The 25,946-nt window shown below is 37.2% G+C and overlaps 2 protein-coding genes across 2 annotated transcripts; one reads left to right on the top strand and one right to left on the bottom strand.

The window, feature by feature from the left end:
- Positions 1-410: 410 nt before the first annotated feature.
- LOC141639302 (DNA mismatch repair protein MSH7) lies at positions 411-11,899 on the top strand. Its single transcript, XM_074448460.1, has 17 exons — positions 411-992; positions 1,616-2,162; positions 2,513-2,608; positions 2,711-2,766; positions 3,200-3,266; positions 3,355-3,447; positions 6,114-6,245; positions 6,349-6,382; positions 6,499-6,546; positions 6,771-6,967; positions 7,085-7,211; positions 7,300-7,577; positions 7,709-7,900; positions 8,354-8,764; positions 9,014-9,110; positions 9,571-9,698; positions 11,171-11,899. The coding sequence occupies exons 1-17, from the start codon at positions 691-693 to the stop codon at positions 11,627-11,629; spliced, it is 3,264 nt and encodes a 1,087-aa protein (XP_074304561.1). The 5' UTR covers positions 411-690; the 3' UTR covers positions 11,630-11,899.
- Positions 11,900-12,707: 808 nt separating this feature from the next.
- LOC141639301 (trihelix transcription factor ENAP2-like) lies at positions 12,708-14,873 on the bottom strand. Its single transcript, XM_074448459.1, has 2 exons — positions 13,594-14,873; positions 12,708-13,009 (listed from the first exon to the last, which is right to left on the bottom strand). Exons 1-2 carry the CDS (start codon positions 14,601-14,603, stop codon positions 13,003-13,005), a joined length of 1,017 nt encoding a protein of 338 aa, XP_074304560.1. The 5' UTR covers positions 14,604-14,873; the 3' UTR covers positions 12,708-13,002.
- Positions 14,874-25,946: the final 11,073 nt, after the last annotated feature.

Raw genomic sequence — 25,946 nt, 5'->3', positions numbered from 1 at the left:
AGGCATTTCCTCTGAATATTAGTTTTATGTTAGAAGTTTTGTTTTTCTTTAGGACGTATTTGAAGGCTTGTCCTCTCAAATCTAAATTCCCTTTTAGTTGACTTTATTTATTTTAATTATTTCATTTATTTATACTGTTGTTACTTGTTACTAGTAGTGTAATTAATGGGACTAATGTGTGGTGCTATTAATACTGTTGTTACTTGTAGTGTAATTTCCTCTGAGTCTTGTGTCTTGTGGTTGACGGAATTTTCACTGTAACCATAGTTAACATTTGGGTTCCTTTTAAGTGACTCACCTTATTTAGTCACGCTATCTTTTGATAACGAGATTAGACGATTGATTTCTAACCATGAGAATGAAACGAACTCTTTAATCGGTTGTTTCCCGTGTCTGAGAAGTTCCACATCAAGGAGATTAATAAGTTTTATTATTATTATTATTATTATTATTATTATTATTATTATTATTATTATTATTATTATTATTATTATTTTAACGATGGACAGGTTGTGACAGTGTTGATTTACAAGTCCGAAAAAGAAGTGGGAAAATATTGAAGAAAGCGAGACATTGGCGCCAAACATCATTTTGTTAAATCTTTCCATATTTATTTAAAAAAAAACAAAACAAAACATGGGCGTCCCTTGAACTCCATTCCCCTTTTTTCTCAATCATCAACAAATCGATATGCAGCGTCAAAGTTCGATTCTGTCATTTTTCCAGAAACCCTCGCCTGAAAATCGCAACTCCGGTGCAGGAAACCGCCGTACCAGCAATGCTTCGAAACATGATACTTCAATTTGTAGTGCACTTCCTCCGACTCAACTCGCAGTCAATGGGACCGACACTCCGCCGGAGAAACTTCCTCGTAAAGTTGTCTTCTCTAATTTAACTCCCGATGACGATTCCAAAACTTCTTCTTCCAGTGTTTTCTCCTCTATTTTGCACAAATTCGCCAAGGTTGATGCTCATTCCAACTCTCCCACCAGGTATTTTCCTCTTTCCGCCTTTTCTTTTTTACTTGATTAATTTTAATGTCTTGTTTTTAGGTTTTTTTTCAAGGTTTTTCACTGTTGTACTACGGAGTACGGAGTATTATCTTCTTTTACTCACTGGTATTACACTTTGAAATTGATTCTGTGTTTGTACCTTGTTCAATGTTAAAATTGGACATTTTTGCAATTGGATTTTGGTGAAATTATTTAGAAACATGACTTCTGAATTGAAATGATAAATGTAAGATGAAATTCATCCGAATAGTGTTTACCATGGACGCTAATTTAACTTATAAGTTGAAAAAGGTTATTAAAATAAATGCATTGATTAATTTGTCGTTGCAGTCTTATTGTACCTCTTTTAGTTTAGAGTTATACAGCTTTTCAATTTAAAATAGAGGACAGTTAGGTTGCGAAAGCACGTCCCCTTATAGTTTGATTGATTTAATTTATTGAGTTGATCGTTCCTGAATCCTGAATGGTCAAAATATGTGTAGTATGCGCGTGGTAATGTTAAGTGCCATTTTTCCACCATTCTAAGTGTTGGAGCTAGTAATGTCTAACTGTGTTTGTGTGCGATTACACTTTATATCAACAAGATTTGTACCATTTTGTAGGAATGGAGCTGGCAGTGGTTCGTCGCTTGTTTGTTCAATGTTCGATAAATTTAATGAATGCAAGGAAACTCCTAAAAAGTGTGGGACATCATGTGAAGCTCCTGGTTATACGCCTTTGCTGAGAACTAATACGTCTCTCGACCAGAATTTTTCGTTTGATGTTAAGAGTGAAGTGAACGTTATTCACTCAGAAACACCACCTGCCCGGCCCTTTGTTCCTCGACTGAAGCGAATTCAGGAGGATTGTCCTAACTCGGATGATATAAACAAGAATAGTGTGGCAACTGCTAGCAAAAGAGCTAAATTCGTTCAAGAATTAAAACAAGAGAATAATAAACCTCAGGAAATTGTCGAATCACCTAGTAAGTTTGAGTGGCTTCATCCATCGAGAATTAGGGATGCAAATGGAAGGAGGCCTGGTGATCCGATTTTCGATAAACGAACACTTTATATACCGCCTGATACCCTGAAGAAAATGTCTGCTTCACAGAAACAATATTGGAGTGTGAAATGTCAGTATATGGATGTGTTACTCTTCTTTAAGGTGGTAAGTTCCTAGTTCTGTTCATGTTATATTGCCAGAAGCGTCTTCATAATGATGACTCTGGTGCTCATCTTGTAGTCTTTACTTTACAGTTATAATTGGTTGGCCTGCTTTCTTCTTTACTGTACATTATGGCCTTCTGCACCCACCAACCGAAGGCATGCCCATCTCGAAGGGAGCTTGATCCCTGATTATTATTCAGGAAAGGTCTTGACTTTTGCACTGGTACCCTCAGTCTACTCCTTAACCGGGGTTGAGAATTGCTTAATTAGGAACTCTTGAATCTGTTGACTCTGTGTATAGTTATTTTTGTTTAAAATTTGGATTATAATGTGCTTCATGTGTCAATATAGGGAAAATTCTATGAACTTTACGAGCTCGATGCTGAAATAGGGCACAAGGAGCTCGACTGGAAAATGACGATGAGTGGTGTGGGGAAATGTAGACAGGTATTCTCTTCTCTATCACTCTATGATATTGCAAATGTGCAACATTCATCAGTTTAATGCACTGTTTATTTTTGTTTAACATGCATTTGCGTCTATGAGCAGGTTGGTATTAGTGAAAGTGGCATTGATGATGCAGTTCAAAAGTTGGTTGCTCGAGGGTAGGAAACACCTTTGGTTCAGCAAGATCTTCTTTTCCCTTATGTTGGAACTATTTTTGTTCCACTTATATGCATGGATTTTGAACTGTGTAATCTGTATGTGTCAGCTATTTTACTGCCGAGGAAAGACAATGTTGTACTCCACACTCAATCGTTCTTTTAAACTAACAACCTTTTCTTTCCCCTTTTCTCCATGGGTTGATGTTGTATGATATCTTGAATTTTTATTATGTCTAATAGACGGGAATGAAGAAGATCATCATATATGTTTGAGCTTGTCATTTAATAGCTCAACAATGCCTACTTAGTTGCGGAGTACCATAAAAGTGATATAACCACTGCAAACTTTTTCCATCTCATAAAAGCTTATATGTTAAACCTACTTGTGTATTTTCCCACTTCAAAACACTCTACTGAGATTTTCTCTTTGAAGGTATAAAGTGGGACGGATAGAGCAGTTAGAGACTTCTGATCAAGCAAAAGCAAGAGGTGGAAATGCTGTAAGTTATCTTCGCCTCTTAGGCTTATCTTAGACTAAGGTTGCTCTGGAAGTTTCTCATCTTTGATTGATTTAATAATTAATTTCAGGTTATTCCTAGAAAGTTGGTCCATGTGGTCACACCATCTACGACAGCTGATGACATTGGTCCTGATGCAGTCCATCTTATTGCAATAACTGAGGTTTGTGCTTTGTGAACTCAGATTCTATGTAAATTGATATCCTATCACATCCATAAATTCCATGGGATATTTAGTAGAGAGTACAACTTCACTAATATGTAACTTCCTCCATTACATTCATTTCTATACATTTACTTTTGGCACAAAGTTTTAGGGAAATTATTACTTTATTATATTAATCTTTACAATTCTACCCTTAATCAACTCTACATCTCACATCCAAGCCCCACCATTAACCACTCCGCCTACAACCACCCTGTCACGCTGCTGCCATCACCACCAACACCACCACCAACCCCCTATCCTTGATAACTAACCCACCACCACTCTCACCCTCACCGGAATTGTGAGCCGACGACCCATTACTCCCTTCATCGCCGACGACCCATTACTCTCTTCATCGCCGACGAGCCATTACTCCCAACGCCCTCACACTCCTTAAAAGTCCCCACCACCACCATAATCAGCCGCCATACCCCCGATTGCTCAAATCTGACCACTGCATCTAGGGCCTTCACATGTCTCATGTAACCTTTGCAATCCAAATATGCTCCTCAATCACAGGTGGACGTCGTTGTTGTGTGTCTCGCTCCTGCGTGGTGTGGGGGGTCGCTGGCCGTGGACTAGGAGAAGAAGATGAGGGGTCGGCGTGGTTGGCTTTACCGAAAAGGAGCGGTGGTAGACGTGATTTTACTGGAGAGGGGTGGTTTTATCGGAGAGAAGCGGTGGTGGGCGGCGTTAGGTGTGGGCGTGTGATGGTGGTTGTGGAGAGGAGACTCAGGAGAGGTGGGCTGGTGAGAACGGCTTGGTAGTAGAAACAAGAAACGGTGGAATATAAGAAGGGTATAAACTAAAGGGTATAATGGTAACTTTAAGGCTTACAATTTACTCTATAGGGAAATGTATAGAATTGAATAAAATTTCCTAAATAGGAATGTGTATAGAATTGAGTGGAATAGAGGAAGTAGTACATTCACTTCTTCAGAAAATACCTAGAACCCTAGACACTTCTAATAAGTTGCAAAGTACACGACCTTGCAGCTCCTTTGAATAAGGATGGAACCTTCGGAGACAATTGCTACAATATTGTTTATGAGATTCCCCATCAGGCCATCAGTGAGTTCATAAAATCAGTTAGTTAGATTGTAAGATCAGTAATTCATACACATACCAGTAAACTTAACAGGTTAAAGTATTGTACTGAGTTTCTCCATAGACCTGGCAAACTGATTCGATTGTGGTGATCCAACATAGACCTGGACCAGTGTATGAACTATGAAAATAAGTAAACCAATATCGACCTGAACTGGACTTTAGCCCGTTCAACGAAGTACGACAAGTCAACAACCATATCCACATTTAAGCCTTGCTGAAAGCAGATCCCATGTAAGTCATTAATAGTGATAACATTTCCCCATTTAGAGAATCTCAATCCATAACTAAAACTGAAAAATACACAAATTCCACTAGAATTTGACGTGACTTGAAATGTTCTGGCTCAATGGCCCATTTACAATATTTATAGGGTACTGAACTGGTATTGCTGTATTGCAAAGCATGCCTTCTAATCTCTTCTAATTTCTGCAAACTCTCCTGATCACAGAAACCATGCGGGTGTGGGATTTTATCTGATTTTGTGTGTGCTGAGTATTTGTAGCTTATTCTTATCTCATGAGAGGTGATGAGATGACCATATGTTAATTTGGACTTAGATCGCAGTGCAAAAATTACTAGGCTAGAATCACTAAAACCAGAATATTTTGCCACAATCAGAAGTGTAGAATTTTTTTACTTTCATTTATGGGAAGGTCGGTAAAGAAAATGGATAGTGATCAGTATCCCCTTCTCCCCGTATAATTCTAAGAGTGCTCATTCGAGCAATTAGGCCTTTGGTGAATTATCCATTAGGGTCTGATAAATTTCGTGGTTATTGGTGTAATACTTCAATAAAACTATAAATTGGAAATGTTATTTACAAAGTAGTTTGTCACCTCCGAATTCTTTATCAAACAAAGTTTGTTGTGGAATGCTATTAGATGTTCTATGAAATGCTTGCCATATCTGGCAAATGCAAAATGTTTTCATGTCACCAGGAAACATGTCCTTTGGCCCTCAAGGGGTATGTTTTTTCTTTATTTGCAAACATTTTACTCTGTTACTTATTAGGTAGGTCTGCCAAAAGTTCTCTATTTTTTTCCTTCTTGGATTTATGAAGTGGGCCTTTTCCCCTCCTTGTGGATGTGGTCTATACCCGTTTTCATGGTTTTATCATGGTATCAGTTTCGTCCTGGGTTTAATGAGTTTAAACAGAGCCTAAATTATGCCACTGGAAGAGGGCCTCTTTGAGGGTTCGTTAATTACCACTCCATTGCGCTCCCAAGGTTTCGCCCTGGGTTTCGGAGGGACCTCATATGCTCACATGTGAGGGGGAGTGTAGAGTTCTTATTTGTTGTTTACCCACATGTGAGTGTCCCCCATTGGTAAAATAAGGAGGGGGTCACTACTTTATAACTAAGGGACTACTCTTCCTATTACCAATTAGTTTTAGATGGAACCTCTTTAGATTTCTGAATTGGGCTCTCTCCTCCTTGTGGGCGTAGCCCAAATCCATTTTCATGGTTTAACGACTTTTTGTCTTCTAATTGGCTGTTTGTTCTTTTTTGCAGGGATCTTATAAGGTAGAAAGTAGCTCAACTACCTTTGGTTTTGCTTTCGTAGATTGTGCTGCACTCAAAATTTGGACTGGTTCTGTTAGTGATGATGCCTCATGTGCTGGTTTGATGGCCTTGTTGATGCAAGTATGCTCTTACATCTCATAAGTCATGCATGTTTGAATAACTAGCTTGAAGAAAGAAATATGTCTCCAGGGCCGTCTCACCTTTATTTTATTTTCTCATATAGGTGTCGCCCAAGGAAATTATTTATGACAGTAAAGGTGAATAATCTTATTTAATGGAATCAACGATATTAGCTTTTTTAGATGTGGAGGATTTTGTGGTCTTCACTGAGGAATTAAGCTTTTGTTTCTAAATGTAAGTCGATCATCTGCAGGTCTATCAAGAGAAGCTCAGAAAGTCCTTAAAAAGTACTCATCTACAGGTATGTTCAAGTGTTCAACTTCAACTAATCCCATGTACTGAAAGCAGATTGCTGACTGTCTCGTAGTTACTTTGCCTTATATTTTTCAATTTGGGGCTGTGGTTGTGAAATTGTAAAAGATTATCTAGCCAACTCATAACTCTCGTCATACGAATATTTGAAGCTTGCAATGCTGAAACTTCAATAAAGAGAAACGATTAAGCATGTCACCCTCTAAATGGCAGGCACCACTGAAGTGCAGTTGACATCAGTGCTTCCGGTTTGTAGTGTTTCTGATGCTGCCGAAGTTCAAAGTATGATAAAATCAAAGAAATATTTTAAAGGGGGGAACAACTTCCTGGATTCTCTATTTGATGATACAAAACATGCATCTTCTCTATGCGCTTTGGGTGGACTTATAAGTCACTTATCAAGGATGATGGTAAGGCTTTTTTTTAATTTTATTCAAATTATTATCTAATTATTTTTGTATATGCCATGTTTATCTTATTCTACTCCATAGTCCATAGTAATTGATCCTTACCTGTTTTTTCTAAAGCTTGATGATGTTTTATGCAATGGAGATATTCTGCCATACCAAGTTTATAAAGGTTGCCTCAGAATGGATGGGCAAACACTTATCAATCTTGAAGTTTTCCATAATAGCGCGGATGGTGGTTCAGAAGGTAATTTCTGAATTCTTTGCTATATATGACAAGTTTTTCAGATAGTTCGTTGTTTTTAATTTTGTTTAGGTGAATTCTTGGACTTTAGGCACATTGATCAAATATCTTGATCATTGCTTAACTCATTCTGGGAAGCGGCTTTTACGGAGCTGGATTTGTCATCCACTAAAGGATGTGAAGGCAATCAATAACAGACTTGACATTGTGGAGATTCTGATGACCCGTACTGAAATCTTGTTACTCGTGGCACAATATCTTCGCAAGATTCCAGACCTAGAAAGGTTACTTGGAAGGGTTAAGGCTAGTGTTCATTCCCAAGCTATACTCCTATTGCCTTTGGTTGGAAAGAAGACTTTGAAACAAAGAGTAAAGCTGCTTATCTTGATAATTATTAGTGTCAGCTCAAATGTTTTAAATTCTGTTGAAACAAACTATTTAGGTGTGGGGTAATGCTGTTTCACTTAAAAGCCTTTTGTTTGACGTTTAACGTGATGCAGGTGAAAGTTTTTGGATCTCTTGTTAAAGGTCTACGACTTGGATTGGATTTATTGGTTGCTCTACAGAACGAGCATGTTATGTCATTGTTACTAAAAATTCTAGACCTGCCAGAACTAAATGGGCATGATGGCCTTGTTGAGTTTCTTACACAATTTGAAGCTGCTATAGACAGTGATTTTCCAAATTATCAGGTTAGGTTCTCAACGTTGATGCGTTTCTATGTTTAAGAGGTGTCTCCAGACAGGCATTGTGAAATAAATTACAAAGCTCTGTCAGTAAACCTGTGATCTCCCCTAAACATTTGTAATACTACCTATTTCTCCATTGGACTTTGGTGCTCAACCAATGTCAATTGTGATCATTAATGTCGGAATGTCTCCGACATTTGTAGAGATACAATGTGAAATTTTTCGTATGCTTGATTTATCAAAACAACGGATAAAATCATACGTATATTGTAAGAAAATATTGGTCTAAGTTGACACTATTTCACCACTAAACTAGGGACAATATAAATAGAATGGGGGAGTGATTAACAAATTTATTGGTCAGACACTCAGATAGTTCTTGTTCATCATATTACTCCTGTTAAGTAGATAATCACACACCACCGTGTGCCTGATGTGTTCTATTTATTGTATTAGGATCATGAAGCTACAGAATCAGATGCTGAAACGCTTTCCATCTTGGTTGAGTTATTTGTTGAGAAAGCAACTCAATGGTCACAAATCACTTTTGCCCTCAATTGCATTGATGTACTAAGATCTTTTGCTGCCATTGCAATTGATAGTTCTGGGCCTATGTCTCGACCTTCCATTTTAACGCAATCTACTTCCAGCACTGTTTGCTCAAATGGCAAAGGACCTGTACTCAAACTCAAAGGCTTATGGCATCCGTTTTCACTTGGAGAACATGGAGTTCCAGTGCCAAATGATTTAGTCTTGGGGGAAGATTCAGTTGAGCATCTTCCCCGGACTTTACTGTTGACTGGGCCAAACATGGGAGGCAAATCCACTCTTTTGCGTGCTGTGTGTGTAGCAGTTGTATTAGCGCAGGTTGGTTCACCTTCTGTGTAACTAGATAAAGCTTATAGGAGACATTGTTTACATATGTGACCAACCCATTAACCATGAAATTAAATGAGAATGCATAAGGATTGGGGTTGATCACACATGTGAGACCATCTCATACAAGACTAACTAATGCAAAAAAGGCGACAAACTTGTAGCCCATCAGCTTGCAGCTTGTCATGCTGGTTCTGTTTTTTTACTTTATTCTGCTTCTGATGTTTATCTTTATTTCAGCTTGGTTGCTACGTGCCTTGTGATATGTGCACTTTATCAGTTGCTGACATTATTTTCACCAGGCTTGGTGCAACTGATCGAATCATGACCGGTGAAAGTAAGTAATCTAACATTCTTGCTCTCTTATCTGTTCAACTTTGGAGCTTCTATACTTTTAGAAGACTTTGAGGTTTATGTATTAATGGCTACTCTTAAAAACTTTTATTTGTCTGCTGCTCTGTGGATTGATGTGGTATGAAACTGTTGTATGTCTGCTCGTTCTTCCCTTTTATGAACGTAGACCATGAGCTTGCAGTTCGAGCTTTTTATAGAGTCACAGAGAGGCATTTACCACATTAGCCTACTAAGTGCTTTTGTGTTTACTTGGCATTGATACTAAGCAGTTGGCTATTTGCCGGATAACAGTTTTAGAGTCCACTTGGGCATAGGCAGGACCAAATGAGGAATTTTGGAAGTATTGTTTGCTGTAGAGTGCACTTGAGTTTAGTCATGAAATTCATTATAAATTTGGCTGATGCTGCAGATCGAGTGACTGATGTTTTAACTGTTGACTACAGGCACCTTTTACATTGAGTGTGCGGAAACAGCTTCAGTTCTTCAAAGTGCCACACAAGATTCTCTTGTCCTTCTTGATGAGCTCGGCCGAGGAACAAGTACTTTTGATGGATATGCTATTGCATATGCTGTGAGATTTCTTTGCTCTGGATTGTTTTATTTGCAGTAATTGCTCATGGACTGCATACTATGTCTTGGTCTCTACACTGTTTTCTGACGTGGTCAAGCTTTGACATAATCAGTTTATAGCTTATAAAACTTGTTTCTTTTACTTGTTTGGGCTCGTTAAGGAGATATGGAGGAAAAAAAAAAAGAAATTAGGAAGTAGGTGTGGTACAAATAGAGAAGGGAGATGAAGAGATGTTAATAGATACTCCATAGAAGAGGTCATAGTTATCCACGTGCCCCTTTGGTAATCAGTAATCACCGATGCATTATCCCGTGCTTTAAATTGGAATAATACCCTTCATCCTCCTTTCACTACCTCTTCAGCTTCCCTACTCTACCATCACAGCCCTCTTTTTCTCCATTATTATTATATTATCCTCCATAGGCTTGTAAGAAAAACTCCAATTCATGGAGGTCCTAAATTATTTTGGTCAACCTAACATCTAGATTCTGAACTACAATTGGAGATAACAATAGAGCAGGAGTCACTTATGGGTTGAGCCAGGCTGTCAGGTTGTGTCGTGTCGAAAATGTTCATTCAGTTTGTGTACTAGTCTGGTCATGTCTGGTGCGGGTCAGTAACTATGTTGGCCTTGGTCAAGTTTGGGTTAGGTTATTCAATGTGCCGGGTTGAAATACGCAATTGGATCGAGTTGGGTGTTTAGAGGTCAAGTCAATTATTAAGTGGGGCTGGCTTCAGTTGTGAGTTTGGTTGGGTACTTGGGCTAATTGCATCAAGCCAGCTTGTCGAGTGTTTATAAATTTAGCACTCTTTTGCAAATTATGTTCTTACAAGATTTTAATACTCTTTTAGTTGCTTGTAAACAAAAAAAAATTGCATCGCCAAACAGTAGTGCAAGTATTTTAAAATAATACTGCAAAAATGGAGAACACAAATAATTTTGGTTGAATATACATTTTAATTTAGCAATATATAATATATTCCTCAATGTAAGCAGATAAATGTTAATGACATGTTGGGTTCGGTCAGTATAAATTGTATTTGAATTTGGTTGATGGGTGTTTCGAGTCGGGACTCATTAAGTCGGGTTATAGGGTGAACCCATTTATAGATCGGTCGGGTAAGTCACTGGTTGGTTCAGTTCATATGATCTCAGCTTATATCGTTTATTGGTTTGAGCTCGGGCCGAGTCAGTTCAGTTATGGTTAATCAAATTTGAGCTTTATTGGGCCGGTTTTCTGGTGGCTTAGATCAGTTTACTTGGGTTGGGGTCAACTATTGCTAGCTGTAGTTACGGTGTTGTTATCCAAAAAGTGTTCGAAGTAGTGGCCTAGTGTCTAATAATTTGAATTTGTAATTCCCATCCTGTCGTGTTTAACTAGTGTTACTGTCTCGTGCTACACAGTCCTGTCTATCTGAACATTTGACTTCACAATTGTCGTGACTTCTTCAAATGCAACCACTTTTTGTAGGTATTCCGCCATCTGGTTGAGAAAGTGAAATGTCGTCTACTTTTTGCAACTCACTACCATTCCCTCACCAAGGAATTCGCCAGTCACCCTCATGTTTCCCTTCAACACATGGCGTGTGCTGTGAGGCCAAGAACCCCATTAGGAAAGGATGTCGAGTTGGTGTTTCTTTATCGACTAGCTGCAGGTGCATGTCCGGAAAGCTATGGCTTGCAAGTGGCTCTAATGGCCGGAATCCCCAAGCAAGTAGTTGAAGCGGCTTCAACTGCAGGTCAAACAATGAAAGAGATGGTCGGGGAGAGCTTCAAGTCAAGCGAGCGGAGATCGGAGTTCTCGACCCTCCATGAAAACTGGTTAAAGACCATTGCTTCTATCTCATCATATAAAGCGACCAATTTCGACGACGATGCGTATGACACCCTCTTTTGCCTGTGGCACGAGGTTAAGGCCTCATATATGTAGTCTCTGCCCTCTTTCTAGCTCAGTTCGTTCAGTATTGCAACGCTTCTGAAAGTGACGTACGAGTAGACAGTAGTATACTAGTTCTGTATATTATCGATTATTGTCTGGAAACGATGGATTAGACTGGCAGATGGGACTTGTCATTTCAAATATGGTTGCATTCAGGTTTGGGTATATATTGGGTGTGTAATATTAAGTCATTTTGTAGTGGGTAAGTTTACGGCCAATGAACTTTCGGCTGGGTTGGTCAATTTATGTCTGGTTGTTCAAGTCTGATCAATTTTGCTAGGCTTACTCTGGATCAGGCCATAGGGGTTGTTGCCTGCTGTATAATACACAAGGCGTTAACTTTCCACATTGATATCACTGCCCTGTTTTCGTCTTCTAATTTATTTAACATTGTCTGTTGAATCAACCAACTTATACATAAGATCTCGTATTAAGTGACAACATTCATGCAACAGCAAAACGGATCCCTCTCTGTTCTCGAGCTACAAATTTTCAAAGAGAAGATTTCAGTGTTTGGAGGTGACCACGAATGCTCTTATAACTGTTCGGCCTTGTTCTTTTGAACTGAAATTTATAGGATCTGAACTGAACTGAACTGAACTTATAGGATCTGAACTTAACTGAACTTATAGGATCTGAACTTAACTGAACTTATAGGATCTGAACTTAACTGAACTTATAGGATCTGAACTAAACTGAACTTATAGGATCGAATCAACTTAAATTAAGTGACGTATAGGATCTCGAATCGAACTTATAGGATCTCGAATCGAATCAACTTATAGGATCTCGAATCAATCGAACTTATAGGATCTGAAGTGAACTTAAATTAAGTGACTTCAAGTCCAAAAGAACAGGACCTTCGTCTTCTTGTTTTGCTTTCTCTCTTGACTTTAGTTTACTATCTAATTAATGGTTTCATCATCTCCTTGCCTTTAAATGAACTGGGTCAAAAAAGGATGATTGAGAAACTTGACATAGTAATGCACAATCGACTTGACCAGCATGGAAAACATGACTGGAGCAGCACAATGAGTGTAATGACACAAAGCAGTTTGTGCAAAATCAATAAAGAAAACACAGCCCAATTGAAGGCACTAGGTAAAGCATAATTAGCCATTAAACAACAGCAGTCATTTCTCAAGGGGAGATTATAATTATAAGCCGCTCTATTGCACAAACTGCAAAAATGATGGGAGGAACATGACGATATAAGGGAAGACATATCAACATTAATTAACATTACACCTAAAAGTAGTACAAAAAGATCGAAACATCCGATTTCCAGTTACAACAGACACACCTAACCTCCCTAAATTTTGTAGTCGCCGGCTTGCCGCTGCTTTTGCCTTTCAAATTCGCTATCATTCCCTGTACGAAATGAATTCGGAAGGTTAAATAATAAACACGAGATGGGTCTGGCCTTACCGGCGGTGGAGGAGAGAAGTCTAACTCACAAGCCCAAGAATGCTCTTATCTCCCAAAACCAATTGGCAATGGGAGAAACACCCCTAGGCCTTATAAGATAGACAATCTCTCTCTTTTTCACCGATGTGGGACTCACAAGTGGATTTATACTCCAACATTAAAAATTGGGATATGCTTTACAGAGCTAAGAAGTTAGCAACAAAATCTAAGCATTTAATTAAAGAGTGTATGATCCAGTTAATAAATGATGATTGTATTAGTATTAATTCTGCAGGGATCCAACTAGATTCTTATTATCCAACTCATAACAAGGAAGAAAATGAATTAATGATCACAGACTAGCATCTATTCTAGAACATTAAGGCATGATACCTACAAAACATGGTCAGACAATTTGTTCAATAGCACATCAACTAAAATCATCGAGAGGTGATACTCATGCCAGTATTCGATACATGACAATTGCTACGCTTAAATACACAAGAAAACAGTGACAAACATAAAGAAATCTGCATTCATTCACTCACCCCAAAACATTCTCAGCTGAGCAATTGCTACTCTGATCACCCTTTTCACATAATTTCTCCATCTCAGCTGTAGTCCTATCGACCATCTCCTTCTTATGAACCTCTAAATCACGCTGAAACTCAGCTCTCATCCTCTCCAATTCCATCATATGATGCCTCTTACTATCCTCAATCTTCTCATATATTTGCCCAACCCTCTGAATCGACTCTGATAACAACCTATAAGACTCCTCGGCCTCAACCTCATCCTCCTCATCATCACCCTCTTCGTCCTCATCGTCACTCTCCTCGTCTTCATCCTCATCCTCATCCTCATCCTCATCACTACCCCCGGATTCCGAATTCCCGGGGCTATCCCTCATCTCATCAAGGGCATTAGAGTGGTCCAAATACACCCTAGGATTCATAAACACAAACTCACCGGAATCGACACCGCAAGCCAACCCACATTGCTCCTGCTGCTGCAATTGCCGAGGTGACATTGTCATCAAACCATCCATCTTTTTATAAAATACCCACTTACTAATTCCACCTCCTAAACCACCCCATTTAACCTTTTCCCTCTTATACTTAGCTTTCAACACATTCAACCTGTTTCGACAATCCAAAACCTCCAGTTTCGACCTCGTCGCCTGCGAAACTCGCTCCGCAACATCACTCCAGTCGTCAGACCGGAGACTACTCCGGCCGAGCTGGAGAAACCGGTCACCCCATATTTCCAAAAGGACGAAAGTAGCCTGGTCGGACCAATTGGGGGTTTCGGCGGGGGTAGGGGTAGGGGTAGGGGTAAAATGGTAATCTAAAGTTGAGAGCTTGCGGTGTTTACGAGGGTGGCGCGTCGGAATTTGGTGACGGAAGCGGTGGCCGCGGTAGTCTTCGTCGTTGTTGTCTTCATCGTTGTTGCCGGAATCGTCGGAATCATTCAAAGAGGCTAAAACGGCGTCGTCTTCGCCGTAACTGCGTTGAAATTGTGATCGGCGAGAGTAAGGGTAGCTTGATCGACGATCCATGGAGGTTGTTAATTGAGGATTTTGGGGGAATTTGAAGGAAATTGAAGAAACCCTAGGAGTGAGAAAGCTACGACGGGAGGTGTGTACAACGGTTCAATTAGACCGCCTCCTGCTACGCTTTAATCAGCCACTTCAAGCGGTAAGCCACTTCACATTAATGTTTGTACAACCTGGCTTAACACAACTACTTGGCTAACACTATGTTTTAGTTAATTTATTTTTGCAGCTTTTTACAATTTTTTCCTTTTGTCTACTCTTCTCCTAAAGGCTAAAACAATACTATGTTGAATCCTCTCTAATTATAATCTGCGAAAGTGGTAATTTGCCCCTCTTAAGTTTGTTCAACAGTATTGCTCTTTCACATACGTATTTTACGCTTTCACATACGTATTTTACATTTTTGACCCTCTCATTTTCACAATCAATTTTCCAGTCACATCTTTTCCTTGCAGTACATTAACAAAAAAAATACTTACCACCAATAACCCGACCACAACTTATCACCCTGTAGACCCTACCAAAACACCCATACCCAGCCGACTCAACTCCGGCTACCACTACCGGTCGCAGATCTGTCTAGCGGTTGCCCATCTTCGACCGCCAATCGCTGAATAGCCTATGCGTATGCACACAACACACTACCCCTTCGCGCACAATCCTCACCACCTCCGTCTCGTCGGCGAACACCCTCATTCTCCATGTGAGGCCGTCTATGTCGTCGCCTTTAATGCTGCACTAACGACAACTTAACCACTCTTGGAAAACCTAAAATTGTTAAACGAAATTACAGTAAAAAAGAGAGAATTTATTCAAGATTATTAATGATGAGGAAGTCTACTTTAAAAGGAGGCAATGGATGATGACCCGTTATAGGGACCTGAATATGGGAAGTGTTATGAGGACAACACAAAGATCGGAGAGTGAAAATAGTTTCTTTAAAGTTCGAGAACAACAATGGAACGTTGGTTGAATTCTGGATGCATTTTGAAAGTGCAATTGACCAACAAAGACATACTCAGAAGAAAACTGATAATGACAACAGGCATACGTCACCGAAAATGGTAACTCAATGTCCTATCGAGTGCATGGAGCAAGAGTATACACACATGCCGTATTCGATGAGTTCCAAGAAGAGGTAAAAATGTCAACGAATGGACTTGGTGCCAGGGGTTTCACCGAGGAGAATGAAATAGAGCTGACGAAGGTAAAGGATAGCTTAAGAGGAAGAGTTTTTGACGTTCATTTCATACCAGGTATTTATCACTGACATTTGATAGTTGCACTTTCAATTTTTTTAGTTACAATTAAAGATCATTAGAGTCACACGTAGTACGGACTACAGTTACAGTTTATCCATATTGCGGTTACACAGAGTATCGCTTAAAATTACAACTCAAGCGTATTGCAGTTAGTAACAGATAGTTTGGTGAAGTTAGAACTAAACCGTGTTGCAGTTATACACACTATCACTTGCATGTACATAATATTTGTTGCAGTTTATGACGGTATTTATTTGAGTCCTTTGTTTTTTTTTTTTTTTTTTGTGTTATGTGGCAAAAAAAGGAACATATGAGGCAACATGCTCGTGTAGAAAGTTTGAAAGAGCTGCAATACTATGTAGGGACATCATTTGGATTTACTCAAGTAATGGTGTTCAATCAATATCGGAATCGTACATGGTTTAAAGATGGAGAAAAGATGCAGTATACAGCGCCTCTGATGGCAAGGAAATAATTGATGGAAAACAAATTGAAATGACAAAGTTATGGTCTGAGATACATGAAACTGTTGGAGTACTAAGGGGTAAAGCTAAGGATGATATTGAGATCTTGTCCAATTTAAATAAGGATTTTAGAGAGAATCTGTCACCGTAAAGGGAGGAATTGACTAAGCGACAAGAAATTGAACAACTAATGGGTTTTAAGGCCAGCAAAGAGATAACAATATTGCCTTCCAAACATGCGAAAAACAAAGGGAGTGGCAAAAGGATGTTGTCTACCAAGACAAAAGCCGAAGCATTGTTATCTATGTTGGAGTAGTGTCCTCCACAATAAGTGCGTTTACATATTAAATCTTGTAAAAGGAATATCAAGGATTTATCTTTTTATTTGTCAGTTGGTCATCGTTAATCGGTAATGATTGGCTGACTAGAGTTTGACATTACTGTCGTGTGACGGCGGTGATCAGCTGATCCCTTTAGGTCACACCTATAGGATGACGCCCAAAAAGAATGAATTAATTGTTTGTATGAGATACAAGATAATTAATTCCTTGTATTAATTGACTTTTAATAAGTCAAGTGAATGTATTATTTGATGACGAGTTACGAACTCGGGTCAAGAGGATTTATTATTTAATTATTCGATAATTAATTAATAAATGTTAATTGAAATTTAATAATTAATAGTTAATTAATTAAATTTATATGTTGTCTATATAAGTTTTGAGGTAAAGGTTATTAGCTATTTAAATTTACAAGAGGTTGTAAAATTAGCTAAATGGGGTAATATTGACACATTGTATGTTGATAAAATGGTCTCATGATTACTTAATAGTTAAGTAGTCATTAGTGGTTAATTTGTATTATTTAACTGTTAAATAATTAAATTAATATTTAATTATATAAGATAATTAAATATAAGACTTATAAGCATTTGTGGGACAAATGTCGAAAATCGAAATGGACTTAATAGGGCAGTGATGATCCTCTGTCCCATTTGGTGTCCCATTGTGTGTGCCACACCACTTAGCTTCTAACACCTCAACAAATTAATATATATTTTGTAATATTTTATTTTGCCAAAATGATGTATCGAAATGTAAGTGGTGTGACACACACAATGAGACACAAAAGTGGGACAGATGATCCTCACTGCTTAATAGGGTCCATTTGGACCGAAATAAATAAGGTCATTAGAGACCATTTTAGTCAACAATTTGGTGGATATACTACATGGGATGTTCCTCTCAATTGTTACATTTGAGAGCACTATATATATCCCTCTTTATTCATTTGCATGGTTGAATTTTTAGACCAAAAATTCTCTTAAACTCTTGTCTTGGCCGGTTCATGTAAGGAAGGAAAAGAGTCCATTTTTCTTCATTTTTCCTCATCAAAGATTGATCAATTTGTTGATCATAAAATCTAAATATAATTCACAAATAATAATATACATCATATAATATTATTAGTGTAATAATATTACATAATACAAGGTTACTACTAATATTATCTAATTTTTACTAGTATTTTGGGTTGTATCTTGGGTGCTACCTTAGGAGATTACCTATTTTGGTAATTAAGGTGTTGGAGGATCATCCTTATTGTATAAGCTCAAGAACAACATCAAGGAAGGAGTCCTTGAGTTGTGCCCATATTTTACCATCAATAACAATGTAAGGACACTAGTTTTAAACCCGTGCAAAATTGCACGGGTATGTATTTGAGCCGGTATTAATGTTTTTGGATGTATATTTATTTTTGCATTTTTATTGTACTTATCTAGTTGGTCTAAATCAACGATCTACATAATTAATGATTAAATTTGTTACGAACACGTGTTGACATGCACTGGTTTATGAGGATAACGTAATCTACTCTTGTAAATAAAAATTGCATACATAAAAAACTTTACATCCAGATAAAAGAAATATAATCTAATAATCAAGTTTAACATATGCAAGTAATTCTAAAAATTGAAAAATTTCATGATACACTACATTAGTAGTGCATAATGACTTGTAAATTAAATTAAAATTTATTTGTTTTTTTTAGAGTAAAAAAAATTAAAATTTGCTTTAAATGCTAGTTGAAGACTAAATTAACTCGGTTGCCTATCATTGTCGCCTACCATTTTCGTTGTGCGCGGCTGATAGTTAAGTTACCGAGTTTTATATTCCAAGTAAATATTCCGTCATGATTGATTTTTTAAACAAAATTTTTTGTACCATGTAGTTTTAAAAAATTATGTTGTGATGTTGTTTCTGCATGGTACAATAATATTAACCAAAATACATGAATATTTTATACTCCAAGTAAATACTCCGTCAAGATTTATTTTTTAAACAAAAATTATTGTAGCATGTAGTTTTCAAAAATTATGTATGTAATTCATTTGCGTTTTATGTTCTATCCCATATATAAATGTAACTCCTTCTCGTAATTATGTAATTTTATTATTATTTAATTTTGTTTTAAAAATTATGTAATTCAATTTTATTTACTCCCATTTGTAATTCATTCTGCGTATATGTTATTAATTTTATTTACACGGAATGTATAAAATTATTTCATAATATTAATTCATAGAATTTTTTCATAAAATTTTTTCATAGAATTTGTTGCAAGAAGGAATTTATCGCATGTTTGAAAAGACGGAAATCTGAAGAAATAAATACATTGCACACTAACGGGTCTCACCATAACATGAATTTCCAAAAAAAAAGAGGTTGCATTAATGACGTGGCGCGCTGAGGATTGAGTATTGTCTTTTGTATTAATATAGATAAGATTTTGTCTTAAGATGGTTTTATACCATCTCTTTAATATTTTTCTTTGCATGCATGTAGATTTAGACCACCAAAATTAACTTGTAATTTTGATATCATAAGATGAGTATAAATTTGGTCTAAATAACTAACAAGTGGTATCAGAGCATTGTTACATACATGCATGTTGTCTTAAGACGATTTTAGTAATTTATGAGATAAATTAATAAAATTGATATTATGTTACTAAAATTAGTTTTATCAAATAATATGGTCTTGCATATAAATAATCTGGTCTTAGATTGATATGGGACGAAAATTTGATTTTTGTTATATTTTTTCCACTTTTTATAACTTAAAATGGCATAAAATTGAGTAAAAATGCTTTAAAATTAATTAAGAGTTAATTAAATTTGGTTACATGTTAATTTTATGTATATTTATATAGAAATAACCACATGCATATTCTATTTATGAGATAAGTAGATACTTTAAATTAATGCGATTAATTTAGATAGTTTATTGATTTTTATTTGATAAAAATTGGTAAATAATGGTTATTTTGCAAATAAATAATGATTTAATTTTTGGGCTCAAAATTTTTGAATTTTTAGCTCCTGTAAATTGTTCCAAAATGTACAAAATTTTATTTTAAGTTATTTTAATTTTTATGGTTTGGTTTAGAATTAAATCGTAAAAATTGTCGTTTTAACGATTAAATTGTAAAATCGTTTTAAATAAAATTTATAACCAACAATTTTCACTTGCATGTCATTTTTGGTGTAAGACCAGAATGTTCATGACCTTGAATTTTTTTTCCATAAATTTTATAATTAAATGGAATTTTTCCATAATAATTGTGAATTATTATGTTTTTTTGTCATAATTTGTGTTTTAATCCCATATTAATTCAAGATAATTAGTGAGAATAATTATTTTGAAATTAGACCATATTAGTATCATTATAATATCTTAAAATTATTTTAAGAATTGATTATGAATTTTCCGTCAAAGCAAGCTCAAATGATCGTTGTTGGTAAGTTAGGCGATTTGGCATGACATATTTTTTTTTTCATAATGCATTTTATTATTAATTTAGATGAATGGTTTTTAGCATTATAATTATGTAATTTTTCCTAATATGGCCATAGGTAGAAGTTGGTATTTCCCGTAATGTAAGGGAATATCGACTTGTTTTGTAATTAATTGCGATTTCGTATCGCCTAATTTGTAATTAATTAATAGTTTTTGTTTTAATTTTATTACAAATTGTATAATAGGATATTGTTATGTAATTTAATTATTAGTAATTAGATGAAGCATCTAAAGACGGAGTTGTCATGAAGACGGTGTTTTCGGAAAGGCGTTCCGAAATCCTAAAGAAGGAGGCCATCTTATGAAGACTCAAGGGACCAAGGAGTTGGTTTCCGATATGTAATAGTTTTAGTTAATTAGATTAACTAGGTGGCCATATTAGGACTTGTTTGTTTAATTATGCATTCATGCCAAATCATCACTACATGTTTTTATTTTTATTTTTGTTATCGATTTAATTGTCTAGCATTCACCAATTTCGTTCACTTAAAAGTGATAGACAATTAAATTGATAAGATCTCTCACATTTAGTTTAAAACTTGAGATTAGCCTTACCAAATAATAGCACCTATGAATCCCTTCTTCATTAGAGGTAGGTTCGGATCACCGAGGTACACTCTTTTTATGTTGGGTAAGTAGGGTAATAAAGTTTATTACACGTGAAAATTGGTTGGACTCAACGGGATAAATATGGGTTGAATCGGTCTACCGTGCCCATATTTATTTCTGGGGCTAAAAGATAGATTTTAAGAAAATACGTCAACCAAGAGTTCTAGTAGTAGAATCAGTCAAGATGTTGACTCACCAAATTTATATAAATATGGGTTGAATCGGTCCACCGTGCCCGTGTTTATATAAAATTGGATCTTGGAATCATTTATATAATTCAGTGGGAGATCATTATATAAATGAGAACTTGTTAAAAAGGTTTCACAAGTTAAATATTTAAGACGATAAATGTTAATCTTCCCTTTCATTTCCTTTTTAGTAATCACGATGGCTTCAACTAGTCAAACCGTCACTATAGCTAGAGATTCATGGCTACGTTCTTTTATGGACAAATATGTTTTAAAAGCCGACGGTAGTAATTTTAAAGATTGGGAGGAACAACTTCAATTAGCTGCCGCAGGTGATGGCAAATTACGCTACCTTGTCGATCCTTCTCCCCCTTAGCCTAGTACTAGGGCCACTTTGATGTAAGGGAGGCTTTTTCAAATTATCAAAAGGAATCCGCTGCAATTAAAAATGTTTTGATTTTTTCAATGGATCCTGCTTTACAAAGGCAATGTGTCAAGTTTCATGATGCACATGAAGTATTCTCGAGGCTTTCAACTATGTTTTCTCAAGCCCCGAGAATAATTCAATATGACACCGCAGTTCGTTTCTTTGAGGCTAACCTCAAAGATGGTCAACCTGTAAGTTCACACGTACTTAAAATGATTGAGTACGTGGAAACTTTAGAGCGGTTGGGATAAAAGATCTCCGACAAACTTGTGGTGGACCGAGTGCTCCACTCTCTCTCGCACGTCAAAGGATTTACCCAATTTAGGGTAAATTATAATATGACGAACATGAGAAAGAGTTTACATGAGCTCCATTCTCTCTTTGTGCAAGCAGAGAAGGACATGGGATTGAGTGGGAGTACAAGGAAAGATGTGCTTGCGATAAACGTGAAGGGGAAGAAGCAGTTTAAGAGGAACGCAGGTAAGAAGCCGTACAGGTAGAGGGCAAAGGTAAAGCAATTGCAAGTTGCTCTACCAAGCCTAAACCTAAAAAGGGTAATCCTCTTAAAGATACTTGTAATTACTTTAATGGCAAGGGACATTGGAGGCGTAATTGCACGAAATACCTGGATGACATTAAAGCTGGCATTGTGAAGCCAACATGTAATTTCTTAACCGAATCTTTTATGATAGACATAAATTATGCTTCAAATACAACTTGGGTATTAGATACTGGTTGTGGTTCTCACTTGTGCAATCATTTGCAGGGCCTTAAAAGCATAAGAAAGCTAAATAAGGGTGATGTTGATCTCCGAATGGGTAACGGGTCTAAGGTAGTCGTCGTCTCGGTAGGAACTTATGTACTTAATTTAGCTTCGGGGTTGCAGTTGTATCTTAATAATTGTTATTTTGTACCAACGTTGTCTAGAAATATAATATCAGTATCTGTGTTGGACACAAAAGGTTTTTCCTTTGTAATTAAAGACAAGTGTTGTACTTTTTCCCTAAATGGGATTGTATATAGCCAAACTATTTCAATAAGTGGTATTTATATTCTAGACACTTGCAAAGATGTTTATCATTTAGATAATAAAAGACTCAAAACCGGTGATCCCGATCAATCTTATTTATGGCATTGTCGATTAGGACACATCAACGAGAAGTGCATTAAAAGACTAGTGTCGACTGGTTTAATTAAACCTTTTGATTTCGAATCATTTGGTACATGCGAATCTTGTCTTCTTGGCAAGATGACTCATTCACCTTTTCTAGGAAAAGGATATCGAGCTAGTGAGTTGTTGGGTTTAATACACACCGATGTGTGTGGTCCAATGACAGTCACTGCTAGAGGTAATTATGACTATTTCATTACTTTTACCGATGACATGAGTAGATATGGGTATATCTACTTAATGAGGTATAAAAGTGAAGCTTTTGATAAGTTCAAAGAGTTTCAGAATGAAGTAGAAAACCAATTAAATAAGAAGATTAAAACATTACGATCAGATCCTGGTGGGGAATATTTAAGCAGTGACTTTAAAGATCACCTTAAAAACCGCGGTATTGTATCTCAGTTAACTCCTTCTGGCACACCACAATTAAATGGTGTGGCTGAAAGGAGGAATCGAACTTTATTAGATATGGTCCGATCAATGATGAGTCAAACAGAGTTACCTAAGTCATTCTGGGGTTTTGCCATTTTATCTGATGTACGATCACTTAATAAAAGTCCCACTAAAGCAACTGACAAAACTCCATATGAGATATGGAAAGGGAAGGTCCCGAATTTGCGATACATGAAAGTATGGGGTTGTGATGCTTATGTCAAGAGCAAATCTGACGATAAGCTTGCACCTAGTTATGAAAAATGTATTTTTGTAGGCTACCCTAAGGAAACTTGTGGATATTACTTCTACAATAGTAACGAGAACAAAGTGTTTGTGGCTCGTGAAGTTGTCTTTCTAGAAAAGGAGTTTATTTCTAGAAGACAGAGTGGGAGAAAATTTGAACTTGACGAAGTTCAAGAGCCACAAACTAATGTGACAGTGCAGGAAGATGTTCCTTCTACGTCTGAATCGGTTATTGTTCCTTCTGAACCTAGGAGGTCAGAGAGGGTTAGTTACCAGCCTGATAGATACCTTGGTGTTATCGAGGAAGATGGTGACTATGAGGTTTTAGTTTTGGAAAGTGATGAACCCAAGACCTACAAAGCAGCTATTATGAGTTCTGATTCTAAACTATGGCTCGAGGCCATGCAATCCGAAATACATTCCATGTATCATAATCAGGTATGGGACCTGGTTAACTTACCTAAAGATGTTCGACCTCTTCAGTGTAAGTGGATATTCAAGATTAAAATCGGCATGGATGGACATAAGGATGTCTACAAAGCTAGATTGGTGGCAAAAGGTTTCACCCAGGTTCATGGTTTACACTATGATGAAACTTTTGCACCAGTTGTTATGCTTAGATCTATTCGGATAATGTTAGCGATTGCTGCATTTCATGATTATGAGATATGGCAAATGGATGTCAAAACCGCTTTCCTGAACGAGTTTTTGGAAGAGGAAGTGTTCATGACACAACCTGAGGGTTTTGTGGATCCTAAAAATCTGAACAAAGTATGCAAATTTAAGAGATTCATCTATGGTCTTAAGCAAGCGTCAAGGAGTTGAAATCATCGTTTTGATCATGTTATTAAACAGAATGGTTTTTCTCGAAGTGTTGAAGAAGCATGTTTATACATGAAGTTTAGTGGGAGTAAAGTTGTTTTCTTACTTCTTTATGTGGACCACATATTACTCATTGGGAATGACGTAGATATGCTTGCTTCTGTCAAGAAGTGGTTAGGAAATAACTTCCATATGAAAGATTTGGGAGAAGTTCATCGCATCTTGGGTATCCGGATCTATAGGGATAGATCCAAAAGGATATTAGCATTGAGTCAAGAAGCCTATATCGATAAGATTCTTGACCGATTCAATATGAAAAACTCCAAAAGAGGTTTTTTTACCTATGGGAAGTGGGATCACTTTGAGTAAGTCACAGTGTCCTACTGAGCCTAAGGATATTGAACGCATGAAATCGATTCCCTATGCTTCCGCTGTTGGATCGATCATGTATGCTATGATGTGTTCTTTGTAACACCCCCATACTCCAAGTGCCTTACCAGGACCACTCAGGTATGAAGACATTACCATCTCGGTTACCCGAGGCAATGATAATCAAACAACAATGAAGAAACAATGTTTATTATAAATAATTAGCGAATAGTTACAATCCTCAAAACCAAACCAAAAGTACGATACATGTTCTCAAACTGACTGTTCTAACTGAAATGTAAATAACTAATAAGCTACAGCGGAAGACTCCTATCATCATGTCGTGGCATCCCAGCTATCCCAGTACTCATCTCAATAATATCTGCTCACCATCCCCGAATGGATCACCGCAGGTTTACAAAACAACACCGGGGTCAGTACTAATCACATAATTAAATACATACTAACAATAAGATAAACAAGACAGCTTAACTGTCACACACACACATCCACGCCAAATCCAATCATCTCGATCACTTGATCCATCCTTTGGACCCGGCCACGCCATGGGGGACCGCAAATACCCACCAAATCCCTGCTCCACATAGTGAGCGATAACCCTGTCCATTAATGTGCACATCCCTTCTGTGGCGGGTTCCACAGAAGGCGAAACTAGGGCGTGAAGCCACTCTCGCAAGTGACCCCACTCAGCCGAGGCCACGCCTCGCAAACCATCAACAACGATCACAACCGCAATCACAGTACAATTATTATATCAAACAACCAAATACAATACATCAACCAATATCCCATTATGGGACTAATACTGAGTAGGAAATCCTACCTGGTATGCACACAATCAGACGGTCTCTACTGCTGAGTCAAAAAGCCTCTTCTATGAACCCTCCTCCTATCATACAACACATAGAGGCTACCAAATCACATACTACACATAAAACCCCCAATCTCTAAATTAGGGTTTAACCAATTCAAAGGAAAAACAATAAAAAGGGTACATAGATCTTACCCTCGACGCAAGGAACTCAACGGTATAAACCACGATAAGAACTGACCCTCCAAACTCCGGGGATTGCTAATAATGCGATTAAGAAGATGAACTTGCTTGCTTTCTCCCTTAAACAGTAATTTAGGTTTTGTAAAAGTGATTTAGAATAATGACGACGAAGCTTAAATACCTTAATCGCATAATTAACAAAACCCGAGAAAACTCCCCGTAAAACCGGCTACTCGATCGAGTACCCAAGGTACTCGATCGAGTACCCCCTTACTCGATCGAGTGCCCCAGCTACTCGATCGAGTACCCAACAGGTCAGAAACTTTTCTAAAACGCAACTTACCCTTACTCGACAGAGTAAGGCCTACTCGATAGAGTACCCCAAGACTTACAAATACGGAGTATTACAGTCTTCCCTCCTTAAAAGGAACTTCGTCCCCGAAGTTCAAACCACTACTAAACAAAGGTACTCCCATAACAT

This window comes from Silene latifolia, unplaced genomic scaffold (genome assembly GCF_048544455.1).
Source record: "Silene latifolia isolate original U9 population unplaced genomic scaffold, ASM4854445v1 scaffold_330, whole genome shotgun sequence".
In the NCBI taxonomy this organism is placed as follows: domain Eukaryota; kingdom Viridiplantae; phylum Streptophyta; class Magnoliopsida; order Caryophyllales; family Caryophyllaceae; genus Silene; species Silene latifolia.
This window is presented reverse-complemented; position numbering and strand designations above follow the sequence as displayed.